The sequence below is a fragment of the Lagenorhynchus albirostris genome, chromosome 1 (genome assembly GCF_949774975.1).
Source record: "Lagenorhynchus albirostris chromosome 1, mLagAlb1.1, whole genome shotgun sequence".
In the NCBI taxonomy this organism is placed as follows: domain Eukaryota; kingdom Metazoa; phylum Chordata; class Mammalia; order Artiodactyla; family Delphinidae; genus Lagenorhynchus; species Lagenorhynchus albirostris.
Genome location: NC_083095.1, coordinates 189,410,658 through 189,426,467, shown reverse-complemented (window position 1 = coordinate 189,426,467; position 15,810 = coordinate 189,410,658). Strand labels below are relative to the sequence as shown.

The 15,810-nt window shown below is 41.5% G+C and overlaps 1 protein-coding gene across 1 annotated transcript in view; it reads left to right on the top strand.

The window, feature by feature from the left end:
- ZEB1 (zinc finger E-box binding homeobox 1) overlaps positions 1–15,810 on the top strand; it is a 191,014-nt gene that overhangs the window by 108,962 nt on the left and 66,242 nt on the right. The window contains exon 2 of the mRNA XM_060162798.1: positions 3,619–3,819. Coding sequence (XP_060018781.1) covers positions 3,619–3,819 — 201 coding nt within the window. The remainder of the gene's footprint in view (positions 1–3,618; positions 3,820–15,810) is intronic.

The following is a 15,810-nucleotide window of genomic DNA, read 5'->3' as shown; positions in this document are numbered from 1 at the left end:
CTACTTTTTCTCTCCACTAAGTGACTTTGAAGCAGAAGATAGTGTGAAGTCTTGGAAAATAGTTATTGGTCTTTTTTCCATCTTAGCCAGCAAAATGTATTGCTCTTCTGGATTTTTCAAGTTTTCTACCACTTCTTCAAAACATGCTCTAGGAAAATTCACAAGATAATAGTAAAATATATTGCCGTCTCTGTGTTTTGGTCATTTGGCTTATAATCTTCCATACCACAATGGCAGCTTGCACTGGGGGACAGGAAGGAGTTTTGCTAGAGTCCTGGACGGTGACAGGTGTTCTCAGAGGACTTCAGGCTACAGTTGACTCAGACAGAATAAAACAGCTCAGAGTAAAAAGAACTCAATGAAAACTATGAAGCACGCAAGTAAATATTTGAACCCTAATGCATACATGTCTTAAAGCCCAATTTTTGGAAAATTTTCAAGCCTAGAATACTCTTAAGTGTGCATGTAAATATCTAGGGTTGACCAAAAAAACCTAGAGCTAACAAAATTGATAATGATAAAACTAAACTGGAGTATACTTCATTAAAAGGCAAGAATAGCACCAATATAAACCCATGGTCAACTCAAGACACTTGAAGAAGCACTGAAACCTCCCTTCAGAAAATAGTAGGAATTTCAGCTGTCTGTGAATGTCCAAGCGCGATGAGAGCTTTGCAGCGAGCCGAACCTTCCGTGGCATCCAGGTCTAGTGGAATACAGAATCGATTAACCCTGAGGAAACACTAGCTGTGTTCTAAGTTTAGCTTGTGGCATAGAAATGCCTTTATATACTGTCCCAACTTTCAGTGACTTTAGTAAGTCATTCAGTAAGCTACTACTAAGGAGCCCTTGACAGTAAAAATAAAGCTAATAGCATTGCGCATCATTTGCCAGTAAGATCCCGCATTCAAACACACACACCTGTATCTTACTCTCAGTTAAAGGTTCGGTGGGAAACCCTTTTCCTCATTCAGACACACACAACCTGTATCTTACTCTCAGTTAAAGGTTTGGTGGGAAACCCTTTCCCTCATTCAAACACACACACCTGTATCTTACTCTCAGTTAAAGGTTCGGTGGGAAACCCTTTCCCTCATTCAAACACGCACACCTGTATCTTACTCTCAGTTAAAGGTTCGGTGGGAAACCCTTTTCCAACTGCAGACTGTCCTTTGAGAATCACGCTCTTTACCCACACACACAGTTTCACAATTTACATTGCTCCTGGTGTGGCTGGAGTGCAAGGAATTCCCCGTGTTTCCATATCTACTTAAGTTTTCCTTTGACTCAGCAATTCCACCCCTACTAATGTATCTGACAAATGTATTTAAGGAATGTCCAAAGATACATTTACAAGAAAATTTATTATGATGTTGTTGACAATACTTAAACACTGGAAACAAACTAAATTTTGTCCACAGGTGATCGGTTAGGTTCTGTCTGTTACAGTGAAATGCTCTGTACCCATCCAGAGGAAAATGGGAAAGCTCCACAGATGCTCACATAGAAAAGCTTCCAGGATATGTAATTAAGTGGCAAAAAACTAAGTGGCAGAACAGTATAATGTGATCCCATATGTGTGTGTTTTAAGTATGCACACATACACTTATATATAGGATTGATATTAAATGATATGTATGTGTATAGGGTGAGGTCTGTGTTACAATTAAATAGGATAAGGTATGTAGAATGCTTAGTATCATGCCTGCCTAGTGCATAAAGTAATTAATAAACCCTGCTGTTATTGTTACCTTGAAAGAGTGAGTTGAGGAAGGAAAAATTGGGAGGGGGGATTTTACTAATTTGACATGTTTTGTATTGTCTGAATTTTTTACATGTATTACTTTTACATTAAAACTAGAGAGAAAACTGTTTGCTCTTAGGGCAAGATCTGGGAAACTGTATTCACACTGAAGTATTACAGACACAGCAATACTTGACACTTTTCTTCAGATATGGAAGAATTCCCAGTGTGGGCAAAAGAGTAACTCCAGTACTCTCTTGGACAGAGGGCTTTTCCCAGGGTCTGTCAGAGCAGTTTTGGAGACGTGGTTATTAGTTCTCACTTTGACATACACATCCATGCTTTTGATTGTGTTTCTTTTTTTGTGTTCTTGGGTGTGTGTGTGTGTATGGGAAGGGGTATGTGTGTGTGTGTGTGTGTGTGTGTGTGTGTGTATATATATATATACAGACATGTCGTTTTAAGCGTTTAGGTGATTATCTTCTTTCAAGAAAGCTTGGAAAATTTAAGGAAGAAATGGAAAGAATAACTGGAAGTGATTGTTGCTTAGCTACGCAAACAAAGCTTTCTTTTTCCCCCTTCCTCTCACACTTACCTTAGCAAGTAAGAATCACCCTGCTAATTGTTGAAAAGAGGTATTCCCGTGACCATACCCCATGAGGTTCTAAATAATTTATCGCATTAGAGTGACTACTGCAAGGACTCTAAAGAAAGAATATTGACTATACTATATAAGCTGTTTTGGTTCTGTGAGCTGTAGTTATTCAGAATTATTATATGTCTTTATAATGCTGGTGTGTTAAAGTTTATTGAAGCTCATTAAAAATGTGGAAAGGGGGCTTCCCTGGTGGTGCAGTGGTTGAGAATCCGCCTGCCGATGCAGGGGACACGGGTTCGTGCCCCGGTCTGGGAAGATCCCACATGCCGCGGAGCGGCTGGGCCTGTGAGCCATGGCCGCTGAGCCTGCGCGTCCGGAGCCTGTGCTCCGCAACGGGAGAGGCCGCAACAGTGAGGGGCCCGCGTACCGCAAAAAAAAAAAAAAAAAAAAAAAAAAAAAAAAATGTGGAAAGGGTGCCCGTTTGAAAACTAAATGTCATGGTCTTTTTTCCTTCAGAATGATGGACTTACGTATAAACATTACTTAAATCATGTCTTAATTATGTGGAAATTTGGTTAAATTGGTTGATTCTTTCTAAAGGCAGTGTGGAATTAATAGGAAATGCATGGGCCTAACTGACAATTTGAAAATACCTTCATTGTGTTAAACTTGATGATGCATTTCTATTTTATTAGGAGAGATGAACTCTTTTCTTAAATTGCAATGCTTTAAAGATTTGAAGCCCTTGTTCTACATAAGCAGCGTCATGTCATATAAACTCATTACGATTGGAGAAGATGTTTGATGTAGTGGTTAAGAACACAGAATATGGAACCAGACTCCTAGGGTTCAAATCCCCACCCTGCCACTTCCTAGATGTGTGGTCTTGGACAAGATACTTACCTTCCCTGTGCCTCGGTTTCCGCTTCTGTAGAACAGGGATATAAGCAGTAGGCGGTAGGTAGATCCTGTGGTCATGGGGCTGCTAAAAGGTTTTTGGAAGAATTGGCGAGTTACTCTCCGTAAAACGCCCGTGCGCATAGCTAAGCATTTAATAAGCGTGGCTACTGTTACTTGCCTTTTTGTCCACCTGGTATCTAGGACGTGCTGTGTGCGTGCATGTTATCAAAGAAATTAGCTGCTTACATTTTACAGTCTAAAACTATTACTGAACACCAATGTTTTAAGTACTTCTTAAAATTTCTTTGTACTAAGGTGTGAAAACCAGCTTTTGTACTAATTGGTTTTGATTATTTGTTTCTTGTTTGTATTACAGTTACAAACTATAATACTGTGGTAGAAACAAATTCAGATTCAGACGATGAAGACAAACTCCACATTGTGGAAGAAGAAAGTATCACGGATGCAGCAGACTGTGAAGGTGGCGCCCCAGAGGGTGGCCTGCCGACAGACCAGGCAGTGCTGCCTGGGAGCAGCGCAAGGGAAGGGAACGTGAAGAGCTGCTGGGAAGACGATGGTGAGTTCAGTTTTTCTGGTAATGTTCTATTCTCTGGATTTTTTTTTTTAACATCTTTACTGGAGCATAATTGCTTTACAGTGGTGTGTTAGTTTCTGCTTTATAACAAAGTGAATCAGTTATACATATACATATGTTCCATATCTCTTCCGTCTTCTTTTAAAAAATATATTAATTGAAACGATAAATTGGATGAAAAGTTTGAAATGAACTGTAATTTATTTGCTGTTAATCAGTAGAACGTCTCCTTCTACTTACCAAAAAGTACATTCTAAAGTCAGTGTGGGATTAATAGGAAATGCATGGGCCTAACTGACAATTTGAAAATACCTTCATTGTGTTAAACTTGATGATGCATTGCTATTTTATTAGGAGAGATGAAAGTTATTTTGACCATAACTTGCATGTAATATATTGATCCATATAGTATACTGAATTTTGGTAGTTTTTTAAAAACCAGAATCAAGCTTTCCCTATACTGTTGATGTAATTGAACCTATCTTTAATTTCATACTGTGACCTCAAATGAAGAATCTACTTAGAAGCCAACAAAGTGTATTTTGGTATAGTAGCATTATAAGATAATTCAGTGTGCAAAAATCCCAAATGCAGGTAAATCATGGGAATATTGTTAGTGTTTGTAAGCATCTCCCTCCCTCCCTCCCTCCCTCTCTCTCCCTTTTTTCTCTCTCTCTCTCTGTCTCTCTCTCTTTCTCTCTCTCTGTCTCTCTCTCTCTCTCTCTCCCTCTCCCTCCCTCCCTCTCTCTCTCCCTCCCTCCCTCTCTCTGTCTCTCTCTCATGGTTCTTTCACTTGCTTTAAATTTCTCCCCGAGTGAACCCTTTACAAAAGTAAAGCATGGTTGAGTGGAAGGAGCAGTGAAAGCCAGGAGCCCCCACTAGTGCCCTTGCAGTGAGCGAGCATTGTGTCTAACCTTCCTCCCCATCTGTCAGATGAAGGTGCTTTTTCTTCCAGCTCTAAAATGTCTCCTTTCTACTTTTCCCAATAAACTATTTAGCCTGTCTTGTGAGAGTTTAAGCAACAGTGGGATGAAGAGAGAAGGATGTGGACGTGGCAGCTGTTGTGAATTAGAGGGATCGGGGGAGGGTCAGGCCCGGGGCATCAACCGAGGCAGAGAGGAGCAGGTGAAGGGGCCAAGTTCAAGGTCAGGCAAAGAGAAGCTGCCCAGCAAGATTCAAATTCAGGGAAGTCATCTCAACAGGATATCAAAACTCAGGCTAGACAGTCAGGGGAAATGGGTCAGGTATGCAGGCCCAAGAATCTGGGTAACCAAATGTGGAAGCTGAGATAAGAGTCCAAAGAGTAGGCACAGGGTGACAGGAGTTAACAAATTTTATAGCTAACAGGGGACCTCTGGAATCACGTAATCAGCCCCTTGTTTTATGGCATTACTCATCTGTCCATTCAGCAGCTCTGCAGGAATGGGGTTGCAAACTGGAGTAAGACTGTCTCTGTGTGAAAAGTGCTTACAGTTTAATGTGGGAGAGGGAAGTAAGTCACAAAGTCATTATAGTTCGATGTAGGTGTAAATTTAAGAGTTATGTGGAAACACGAGGAAGGAACACCTACACCTGAGAGAGGAGAAGTCCTAGAAGGATTTCCGAGTGAAACAGTGCTGGGCTTGAGTCACAAAGGACCAGTAGAGGTTCAGCAGGCAGAGGAGAGGCACAGGAGGTGCTTTTGCAGCGGAACGCGCGACATACGTGGAACCACAAAGATTTGAACAAATGGGGTTGGCAGAAAATGAGCTCAGAGAAGTAAACAAGGGAAACACTATGAAGGGCATCATGTGCTAAGTCAAGGAATTTGAACTTTATCCTGGAAGCTATGAGAATAACAGCACTGATATGTACTTTAGAAATAAGTCTGGTAGCAATATGGAAAAAGAATCCTGGGAACAGGGGTGTCTAGAGGCAGGAGGTAGTGTCCTCAGTAAAGAGGCTTAATAGTTCAGGCAGTGATGAGAGTTTTGGAACTAAAGAAGTGGGCCTTGGGATGGGAATAAAAGGGAGAGATTTGACAGAAACGTAGGGGGTAAAATATATTAAATTTGGTTGATTCCATGTAATTCTGTGTAATTGAGAAAGAAAGGCTGACATAACTCCCAGGTTTCTGGAAAGTAGAACCCAGAGAAGTTAACTTGCTTATTCATTATCACAGTTGGTTAACAGCAGGGCTGATAACCTGTTAAATTGTAATACTGAGCTCAGAAATTTGGGGAGCAGCTGTTTCTTAAGTATTTACTGTTGGTAGCCAGAACTGATCCATTGGTGTCATTGATATGAAGTCTTAATACAGAAGCAAGAAGGAAATGATTTGTCTGGAAAAGGGGGAGATCAAGAGAATGAGATAGAGGTAAAAAGAAAGATGAAAAAATCAATGAAGAGGTTCTGTTTCTGAAAATACATTCGGATAGATTATTTGGACCAGTGTTCTCACTGAAAATAACTAATGATATTAAATTTTTAAATAAAGAAATCTTCTTGAAAGATTTAAAGAGCTAACTAGATAGTAAGACATTAACAGATTATATATCTAAGTGGATACAGGAAGCCGTAGAGGTCAGCAGAGCACAGCATAGAAGACTCTTTGGCCTCGAGGACATTTGCCTCACAAGGGTAACCTAAGATGTGGTTTTCAGGCCTCTGAGAAGAAACAAAGCCTTGGACCACCAAAGAGTTAGTAGCAGATCCTCCCCTAGTATGGGCTACATCCTGAGTATGATGAACTAAAAGCAAACCCTCTACCACCCCTACCATCCTCAGGAGTTAGCAAACAAAATTGCCTTGACTAGGGATTGGGGGAATGGAGGATTGTCTCTGAGAAACAGTAACCACAAGCTGTCATGCATTGATTTATAGCTCAGATTCATATCACTGGGCAGCCTGATAAAGTTCAAGCCATAATTGAGTCCAAAGTGGACCTGCTGCCCTACCCATAGACACCAAGCAGAAGCAAAGCCAGATCTTTTGGAGCAGCATACCTTCATCGGAGCACTGTAGAAGTTTCCCAGATAATTCAGCAAGAAGACAGCAGTGTGAGTGAGAACTACCAGAAACAAAAGGAAGCAGAAACTGACCCGTAAGGACTTTAACTATCTGATACAGGTTATAAAATGACTGTCATGTTTAAAGAAAACACATGCAAGCTTGAAATTACCTGCTGTGGTAGAATAAAATACAGTAGAATCAACAGATTTTAAGAACCAAATATAACTTCTAAAAATTAAAAGAATAGAATAATTCAAATTCAAAGGATAGGTTTAACATTAAAGTAAACAGAGCTGAAGAAAGAATTAATGAATTGGAATATAGGGGGAAATTTATACTAAATGTAACTCAGAGAGACAGATAGAAAAATCCTGATAAGAGACATGAAGGATAGAAGTTTCTTCTACTCTTAATTCTAGGAGAAGAGAGAACAGGGAAGCAGCAGTATTTGAAGAGCTAATGGCTTAGATTTTCTTCAGTCTTGATGAAGGACACCGGACCACAGATTCAAGAAGTTCAGTGGATCTCAAGAAGGATAAATAAATCTATCCCCAGTCACATTATGGTGAAATTACAGATTATCCAAGACAAAAATAAAACTCTTAAAAGTAAACCCCCCAAATTCAGATTATCTTTGAGAGGGTGGCAGTTGGACCGACAGCTGAATTCTCTGTAAAAACAGTGGAAGCCAGACATAGTGAAAAGATGCCCGCCAATACAGAATTCTGTACTTCACAAGATATCTTTTAAGAAAGGAGGTGATGATTTCAGACAACTTTCAGGCAATGAAAACAGAAAATGTGTTCTCAGTAGACCCTTATTTAGGCGTGAAGAGAGATCCTTGTTAGAGGTCTGAGGTGTAAGAAGAGCAGAGAAAATGACAAGTACATGGTAAAGATAGATAAACAAATAGTATTTCCCGGGCTTCCCTGGTGGCACAATGGTTGAGAGTCCGCCTGCCGATGCAGGGGACACAGGTTCGTGCCCCGGTCCGGGAAGATCCCACATGCCGCGGAGCGGCTGGGCCCGTGAGCCATGGCTGCTGGGCCTGCACGTCCGGAGCCTGTTCTCCGCAACGGGAGAGGCCACAACAGTGAGAGGCCCACGTACGGCAAAAAAAAAAAAAAAAAAAAAAAAAAAAAAAAAGTATTTCCCATGAAAATACTCACAAAAGAAACAGGTGTAGCTAAATTTATTTCAGATGATGTTGACTTGAAGGTTAAAAGCATTATTATGGATAACAGGATCATTTTATAATGGTGAAAGATTAAATTCACTGATCAGATATTATTTTAAATGTGTTTGTACCTAATAACGAGGCCTCAAAAATATATGAAGAAAAATTAGACAATCTACAAAGAGAAAAAGACAAATATACAGTCATTGCTGAGGATTTAACATACCTTGGTTAGTCATTGATGGAATAATCACACAAAACCAATGAGGATACGGAAGATTTGAAGATATACGGACAGTGTACTTAGTAATTGCAAAATAAGTATTTTTTCAAGCTATTTGGAATATTTGTAAAAATTGAACATATATGGGTTCATAAAGCAAATCTCAACAAATTTCAAAGGATAAAATCATACAGAGCATGTTCCTTGAACACAATACAATTAAGCTATGAAATAAGATACATAGAATATTATGTTTGGGAGTTTTAAGGAATACACTTTTGAATGTATGTTCATGGATCAATAAAGAGATCATAATGAAAATGAGGAAATATTTTGAACTGAATGGTAAAAATATTCTATATCAGAATTTGTAGGATGTGGTTAAAGCAGTTTCTAGAGGAAAATTTAGAGCTTTAAGTACATATTTTAGGAAAGTTTCTGGCTAAAAGTTAATGAACTAATAAGCATCTATCTTAAGAACTTAGAAAAAGAACAGCAAACTGAGTTGTTTGAAAGTAAAAGAAAAGAAAACAAAATAAGTACAGTTAACTCTTGAACAATGTGAGGGTCAGGGTGCCGACCCTCCTTGCAGCCTAGTCAGCCCTCCGTGCTTGCAGTTCTCCCCCAACCACGTGTGTGGTCCCCGCCATGTGTACTGTCCCCCCATGCCTGCAGTCCTTCAGTGCATGCAGGTCCCCCCCGTTCGTGCAGTTCCTCATCCATGGATTCAGTCCACTGCAAATAGCTTAGTATTGTAGTATTTACTACTGAAAAATGTCAGTGTGTAAGTGGACCTGTGCAGTTCAAACCTATGTTGTTCAAGGATCAACTGTAATATAAAATTGAAAATAAACCTACAGGGGACTTCCCTGGCAGTTCAGTGGTTAAGAGTTTGCCTTCCAGTGCCGGGGGTACAGGTTCGATCCCTGGTTCGGGGAGCTAAGGATCCCACATGCCTTGCGGCCAAAAAACCAAAGCATAAAACAGAAGCAATATTGTAACAAATTCAATAAAGACTTTAAAAATGGTCCACGTCAAAAAAAAAATTTTTTTTGAAAAAAAAGAAAACCTACAGTACAAAAAATCAACGTAAGCAAAACTTTATTCTTTGAAAACATTAATATTTACAAACCTTTGATGAGATTGATCAAGGAAAAAATAAAATATAAATAGCTAAAGTCAAGAATGAAAGAGTGGACATAACTACAGATACTACAGACATTAACAAGTTTACAGGGGAAATGTGGGACAGGATATTAGAAATTCTTAGCCAAAACTGGCTCAGGAAGAATTGGAAAACAGGAATAGTTCTATAACCTGACCACAAAGGAGTGGTGAAGATATGGAGCAGCTGAGACTCGTAGGATTGCAAATGCTGTGCCACCCGGGGAGGCAGCTTGGCAGTTTATTATAAAGTTAAGTATACACTTAGCACATGACCCAGCAATCCCACTCCTGGGTATTTTCCCTAGGAAAACTTGTACACTGATGTTAGAAGCTCTATTCATAAGTTCCAAAAACTGGAAGCAACCCATTGTCCTTCAACAGGTGAAAGTGTAAGGAAACTGTAGTACATCCGTGAAATGGAATACTGCTCAGTGATGAAAAGGGACAGGCTACTGGTCCAAGCAACAACTTGGATGAATTTCAAAGGCCTTACGCTAAATGAAAGAAGCCAATCTCAAAAGGTTGTATACTGTTTGGGTCCACGTACCTTACATTTTCAAGAAGACAGACTGTATGCTGGGTAACAAATCAGTAGTTGCCACGGGCTGAAGGGAAAGTGTGGCCATGAAGGGATAGACAGCACCAGGGGATGTTGGGGATAACGGGACTGTTCCGCATCCTGTTTGTGGTGGTGGTCACATGAGTCTACATGTGTTAAAGTTCATAGAACTGTACACCAAAAGAAAAAACAGTAAATTTTTCTACATGATAATTTGATATGTGTACGTATGTATATATAGAGAGAGAAATTTTTTCCTCCTCTACAAAGAAAACTGGCCCAAATGACATCACTGGTAAATTCTTCTAAATAGTCAAGGAGATAATAATTAGAATTTTAGACAGTGCTTCCAAAGACTAGTGTAAGAGAGAAGATTCCCCAACTCTTTAAATGAGGCTAATCTTGATACCAAACCAGATAAGTATAAGAAAGGAAAGTTACAGACTTGCTCAGAGCACAGACACAGAAATCCCAAACAAGATATTAGCGATACAGTATACATGCATGTACGTGTATGAAATGCAAGGTCAGAATAACATTTAAAACAATTTAGGGACTTCCCTGGTGGTCCAGTGGTTAAGACTTCACCTTCCAATGCAGGGGGTGCAGGTTCCATCCCTGGTCAGGGAGCTAAGATCCTACATGGCTTGTGGCCAAAAAACCAAACAATATAAAACAGAAGCAATATTGTAACAAACTCAATAAAGACTTTAAAAATGGTCCACATCAAAAAAATATCTTTACAAATACAAAAATTTTAAAATACCACTTTAACCCAGACTTAAGGAGAACACTCGAAATTCACTTCAACAGACACGGAAAAAAAGTGTTTATTAAAACTCAGTACCTGTGAATGGATATAATAAAAACTAATGAATTAGGTACTTCCTTGATCGAAGGAAGTATGTCTATGTAAAATCTATCACAGACATCATGCTTAATGACAAAATGATGAGAACATTTCCTTGGTGATTAGGACATTTACTGCTCTCCTCAGCCTTCTTCTGGAGGTGCTGCCAGCACAGTAAGACAGAACAGACACAGAAAGATAGCAGTTAAGAAGGAAAGAACACCTCTCACTATCTACAGATAATACAACTGTACATATAAAAAAGAATCTACAGATAAATTATTAGTACTAGTAAGAGAATTTGACAAATTTGCTGACTACAAATGATATACTGAATTTAAAGTCATCCTTATACGTCAGCAAGAGTTAAAAAATGAAAATAGATGTGGAAGAGCACACGAACAAATTATAAGCCCTTATCAGAGGCATTAGCAAGTACCTCAGCGCATGGAGCAGTGTATCATGTCCATGGGTCAGAAGACTCCATCTTCTTTTACCTACACTCCAGACTTTATTTGGATCTCACGGGTTTTCCCACTCATGTCCTCCTGTTCCAGGGTCCAGTCCAGGGCACACATTGCATTTGGTTTGGTCTCCTTAGTCTCCTCCGGTCTGTGACGGTTTCTCATCTTTCCTTGTTTCTCGTGACCTGACAGTTTGAGGAGTACTGGTCAGGTACTTGCAGAACATCCTTCAATTTGGGTTTGTCTTGATATTTTTCCATAATTAGATTGAGGGTGTGGGATTTTTCAGAGAATAACGTGGTAAAGTCTTTTTTTATTCGAGTATAGTTGAGTTACAATGTTGTGTTACTTTTGGGTGTGCAGCAAAGTGAATCAGTTATACATCTACATATGTCCATTCTTTTTTTTTTTTTTAATTCTTTTCCCATATAGGCCATTATGGAGTATTGAGTAGAGTCTCCCAGTCCCCTGTGCTACACAGCAGGTCCTTATTAGTTATCTATTTTACATTTAGTAGTGTGTCTGTGTCCCGGAATCACTGTGATTTTTAACCTGGCGTCTGAGGAGCCTGGCCAGCAGGCTCGTGGGCAGAGGGAGGGAGGGAGGGAGGGATCCGCAGACACGAAGCCAGAGAGGCAGTGAGATGCCAGAGCACTGAGAGGTCTTAGAAGCTACTGGAAGCTACTCGTACTCTTGTTAAAATGAGGAGACATTAGAAGAATTTGAATGGAGACGTGGTGTGGTTTGATTTTCATTTCACAAGGAGCACTCTGGCTGCTGTATTGAGAATAAACCCTAGAGGTCAGGGGTAGGGACACAAAGACCGGCACAGAGTTATTACAATACTCCAGGGCAGTGACTTGAACCAGGACAGTAGAAGTAAAGGTGGTGAGGGGTTATACTTCGAAAGTAGAGTCACTAGGGTTTATTGATGGATTATATCAGGATTGTGAGAGGAAGAGGGGTTTAAGATGATCCCATGGATTCTTCCATTTTACAGTTAGGTTTGGAGGGAGCTGATTATGACACATTTATTACTCGTAATCTTGTTGGAACCAGTCCCACTTGTATCTGTTTTTGAGTCTGATTCTGTCTTTTGTCCTGTCCATTTCCCTCTGTCATCCAGAAGTGTGATGAGTAGGGCCAACGACACACCTAGTGGCACTAGCTTTCTTCTGTTGTCATCACTCTCTAAACCACCACTTTTTAAATAAACTTATTCAACCATTTTTTAATCCATCCATGTCTTCAAAAATAAATATCATATGAGATCATGCCTCCTAGTAGTACTTTAAAAAATGGATATGAGGCCAGTTTATATGACTTTTTTTCTTTGAACCCATTCCGAATGCTAGTGGTCAATGTTTTCTTTTTCTTCTTAAGTGCAGACAACATAGTACCTTTATAATCTATTCTAGAAAACATTCTCAGGATGGAAGTTAAATATCTCTGATCTGTAGTTTACAAAAGAAAGTCAAAGGTAGACTATGCAAATTGAATGACTTTGTCCATATCTCCTAATCTCCACTGTTACTCACAGATCATAACCAGTGATCAGGTCAGTGATTTATCTTCAAAGTCTTCTATATTTTCTGAAGATAATTTTGTATGAGCCAGGAGACCAAGAGTTCCCGTACAGTGACGTATCTATCATGAGTTTGATTCTCTTTTGCTTCTTGAACTTCATACTTTCTGGAAGAGAAGATCAAAACTAATTCTTTTAGTTCCTGGCTGCCTGTGGGATTTGAATCCAGACTCTGCAACATGACAGACCAGGGCCGGTACGGCCCAGCTCCACCACGTCTTCCCAGGCTTGGAGTGGTACCACGCCCTGTGTCCAGCCCGTTCCTCTAAGCTTCCGTATCCTGTCCCCTCTCCTGGGCGTCCTTCTGTCCTGTCTGTCTCCTCCTCTGTGAAACATTGTCTGACCCCCGCAGACACAGTAAGTGTCAGCAAAGCTGCGTCTGTCTGTCACTCTCCCACATCGTGCTGTGACTGACTGACCACTCTGTTCCACCAAACACTCCTGAGGCCACACACTGTATCATATTGACCTCTGTCTGTGACCATTAACGCCTAGTACGTATTAGATGCTTAAGAAATCTCCTGCAAGTGAGTGAATGAGTTAAGACGTAAGACGTTTTCCTTCTTTTATTTTTAATCTTCATCAGTTATACCATCAGTTTCAAGAAAATGTTTTTCCCTTCCTTGCTTTCCTTAACATTTTGAGAGCTTTAGTTCTTCTTCATTTTTTATCTTCCTGACACTATTTGGACCTTATGTTGCCTAAACTCCTGTATTCATCCTTGGTTATGTGACATTCTTTCTGCTCTTTGTAAATTTACTTTTGAAATCTGAGCAACCTGGAAGCTCCATCTGGGTGGCACTTTGCTTTCTTTCTTTTCTTAAACTTTTCTTATATAAAATATGAATAGAGATTAAGGCGTTTTCTTGGCTGGCCCATGTATAAGGCATCTAGGAAGTAGTAAAATAAGATAATCACTGAATCCTTTATCAACTGTTTTAAAAAGAACTATAGAGACTTCTGGTAAGACGGAATAGATATACTTTTCCCTGTTTCTTCTGCTAAGTGCAGCCAAAACCTGTGGATACTACATGTAAACAAGAAGACTCTGGAAGGTAGGTGGAGGGAAGAAGGCAGGCTCGTTGCCTCAGGTCCTGAGGAACAACCCAGCAGTGAGTCCCCTGGGCTTTCTCTCAGCCATGTGTCCCTCGTGGATCAGAACCTCAACACCTGGTAAGCAGGCGGCTTGTGGACACTACCTGCTCTAGTCCAGCCACGGGAAGACGGCAGCCCCACTGCCCACCCTCACCAGCAGAGGCTAGTGGGGAGCCCAGCCTTCCACACTCACTGAAAGGAACCTCCCCCCATGGTGATGTCAGAGACCAAGTAGGGAGCTGGGACTTGGGTCCCCACTCAGCAGCAGTGACCATGGAAACACTGTGGAAACTACGTGGGAGCCTGGCCTTCCATCCCATCGCCCGCAGTGGTGACAGGCATCTGACCCGCTCGTGCTAGGAAGCCTGGTGGAGACTGAAGGCGTCCACCCCCGCCCGCAGGGCCAGCGGAAGCCACGTGGAGCGGAGCGCGGTGATGAGGCGCCTTGCCCTTCTCAGCCCGAGCGGGATCAGGAGAGCCTGGCCGGGGCCTGGACCCCACCCGCTCAGCCGGAAAGAGCAGCGCCTCTCCCCAGGTGCAGAACAGAGGCTGAGGGAGGAGCCCGCACCTCCCCCGCCACGGCCCAGGATGGGAGCGTGCCCGCCTCCCCACGGGAGATCCCGGGTCTCCGTCTCCCTATAGAATAGCTGAATATCTAGGTGTCATTCAAAACTCACTTGTCACACTGAGAGCCAGGAAAGTTTCAACTGAAGTAGAAAAGACAATCAACAGACACCAGCACTGAGGTGACAAAGATGCTAGAATTATCTGCCGTGGGCGGTCACGTGATAAAAGTGCTTCAACTCCCAATTGTGAGCATGCTTCAAGCTAAAAGATACAGTCTTCACAAAGAAACAAAGTACGAGGGAGCACCAGGCGGAAAGTTTAGAACTGAGAAATACAGTAACTGAAACTCAGAGCCTCAGCACGCAGCCTCTGTAGCCGCGTGGAAGGATGGGAGGAGAATCAGCGAGGTTGCAGCTGGAACAGGAGGGTCGTCCAGCGTGAACGACAGAAGGAGGCAGACCGCAAAAAGAACAGAGCCTAAGCGACTCCTTTGGATCTGCTGTGCCTGTCATCAGAATTCCAGGAGAGAAGTACGAGGAAGGGCCTGAAAAAGTGTTCAGAGAATTAATGGTGTTCCAAGCTGTGGCGAAAGACACGCACCCACACCCCAGACAGGATAAACCCAGAGAGACCCAGGCCAAGACGCACTGCGGGCTAACTCCAGAAAACGGAAGCCAAGACGCACCGCGGGCTAACTCCAGAAAACGGAAGCCAAGACGCACCGCGGGCTAACTCCAGAAAACGGAAGCCAAGGGAAGAATCCTGAAGGTAGAGAGAGGAGACGCCTTCACCTTTAGGCGAAAACGGTCTAAGCGACAGACTGCTCATAGGAAACCATGGAGCCAGCCGGAAACAGGGCACCTCAGCTGCTGAAGAGAAGAACTGTCAGCCTGGAGCTCTGTATCCTGAAAAGAGATCCTTCAAGGATGCGGAAGACATCAGGACACTTTCAAGTGAAGAAACACGAAGAGGGTTTGTCCCCAGCACACCTACGCTAAGTGAAGGGCTAAAAGCAGCTCTCTGAACAGAAAGGAAGTGATAGAAGAGAAATCCTGGGACATCAGGAAGGAAGACAGCGCAAAGGCAAGAGTGAACGTATGACTACATGCAGTAGAATATCCTCTTCTGGATTTTCCAATTACGTGTGATGACAAAGCAAACAACATGAGTGTGGGTAGGAAAAATTAATGAGACAGAGTACATATCAATACTTTCTCATTTGTATTGTGTACAAGCTACCTCAAGTTCTGTTTGACCAAATCTTATGGTAAATCTGATACTCAAGTCATAGGGTA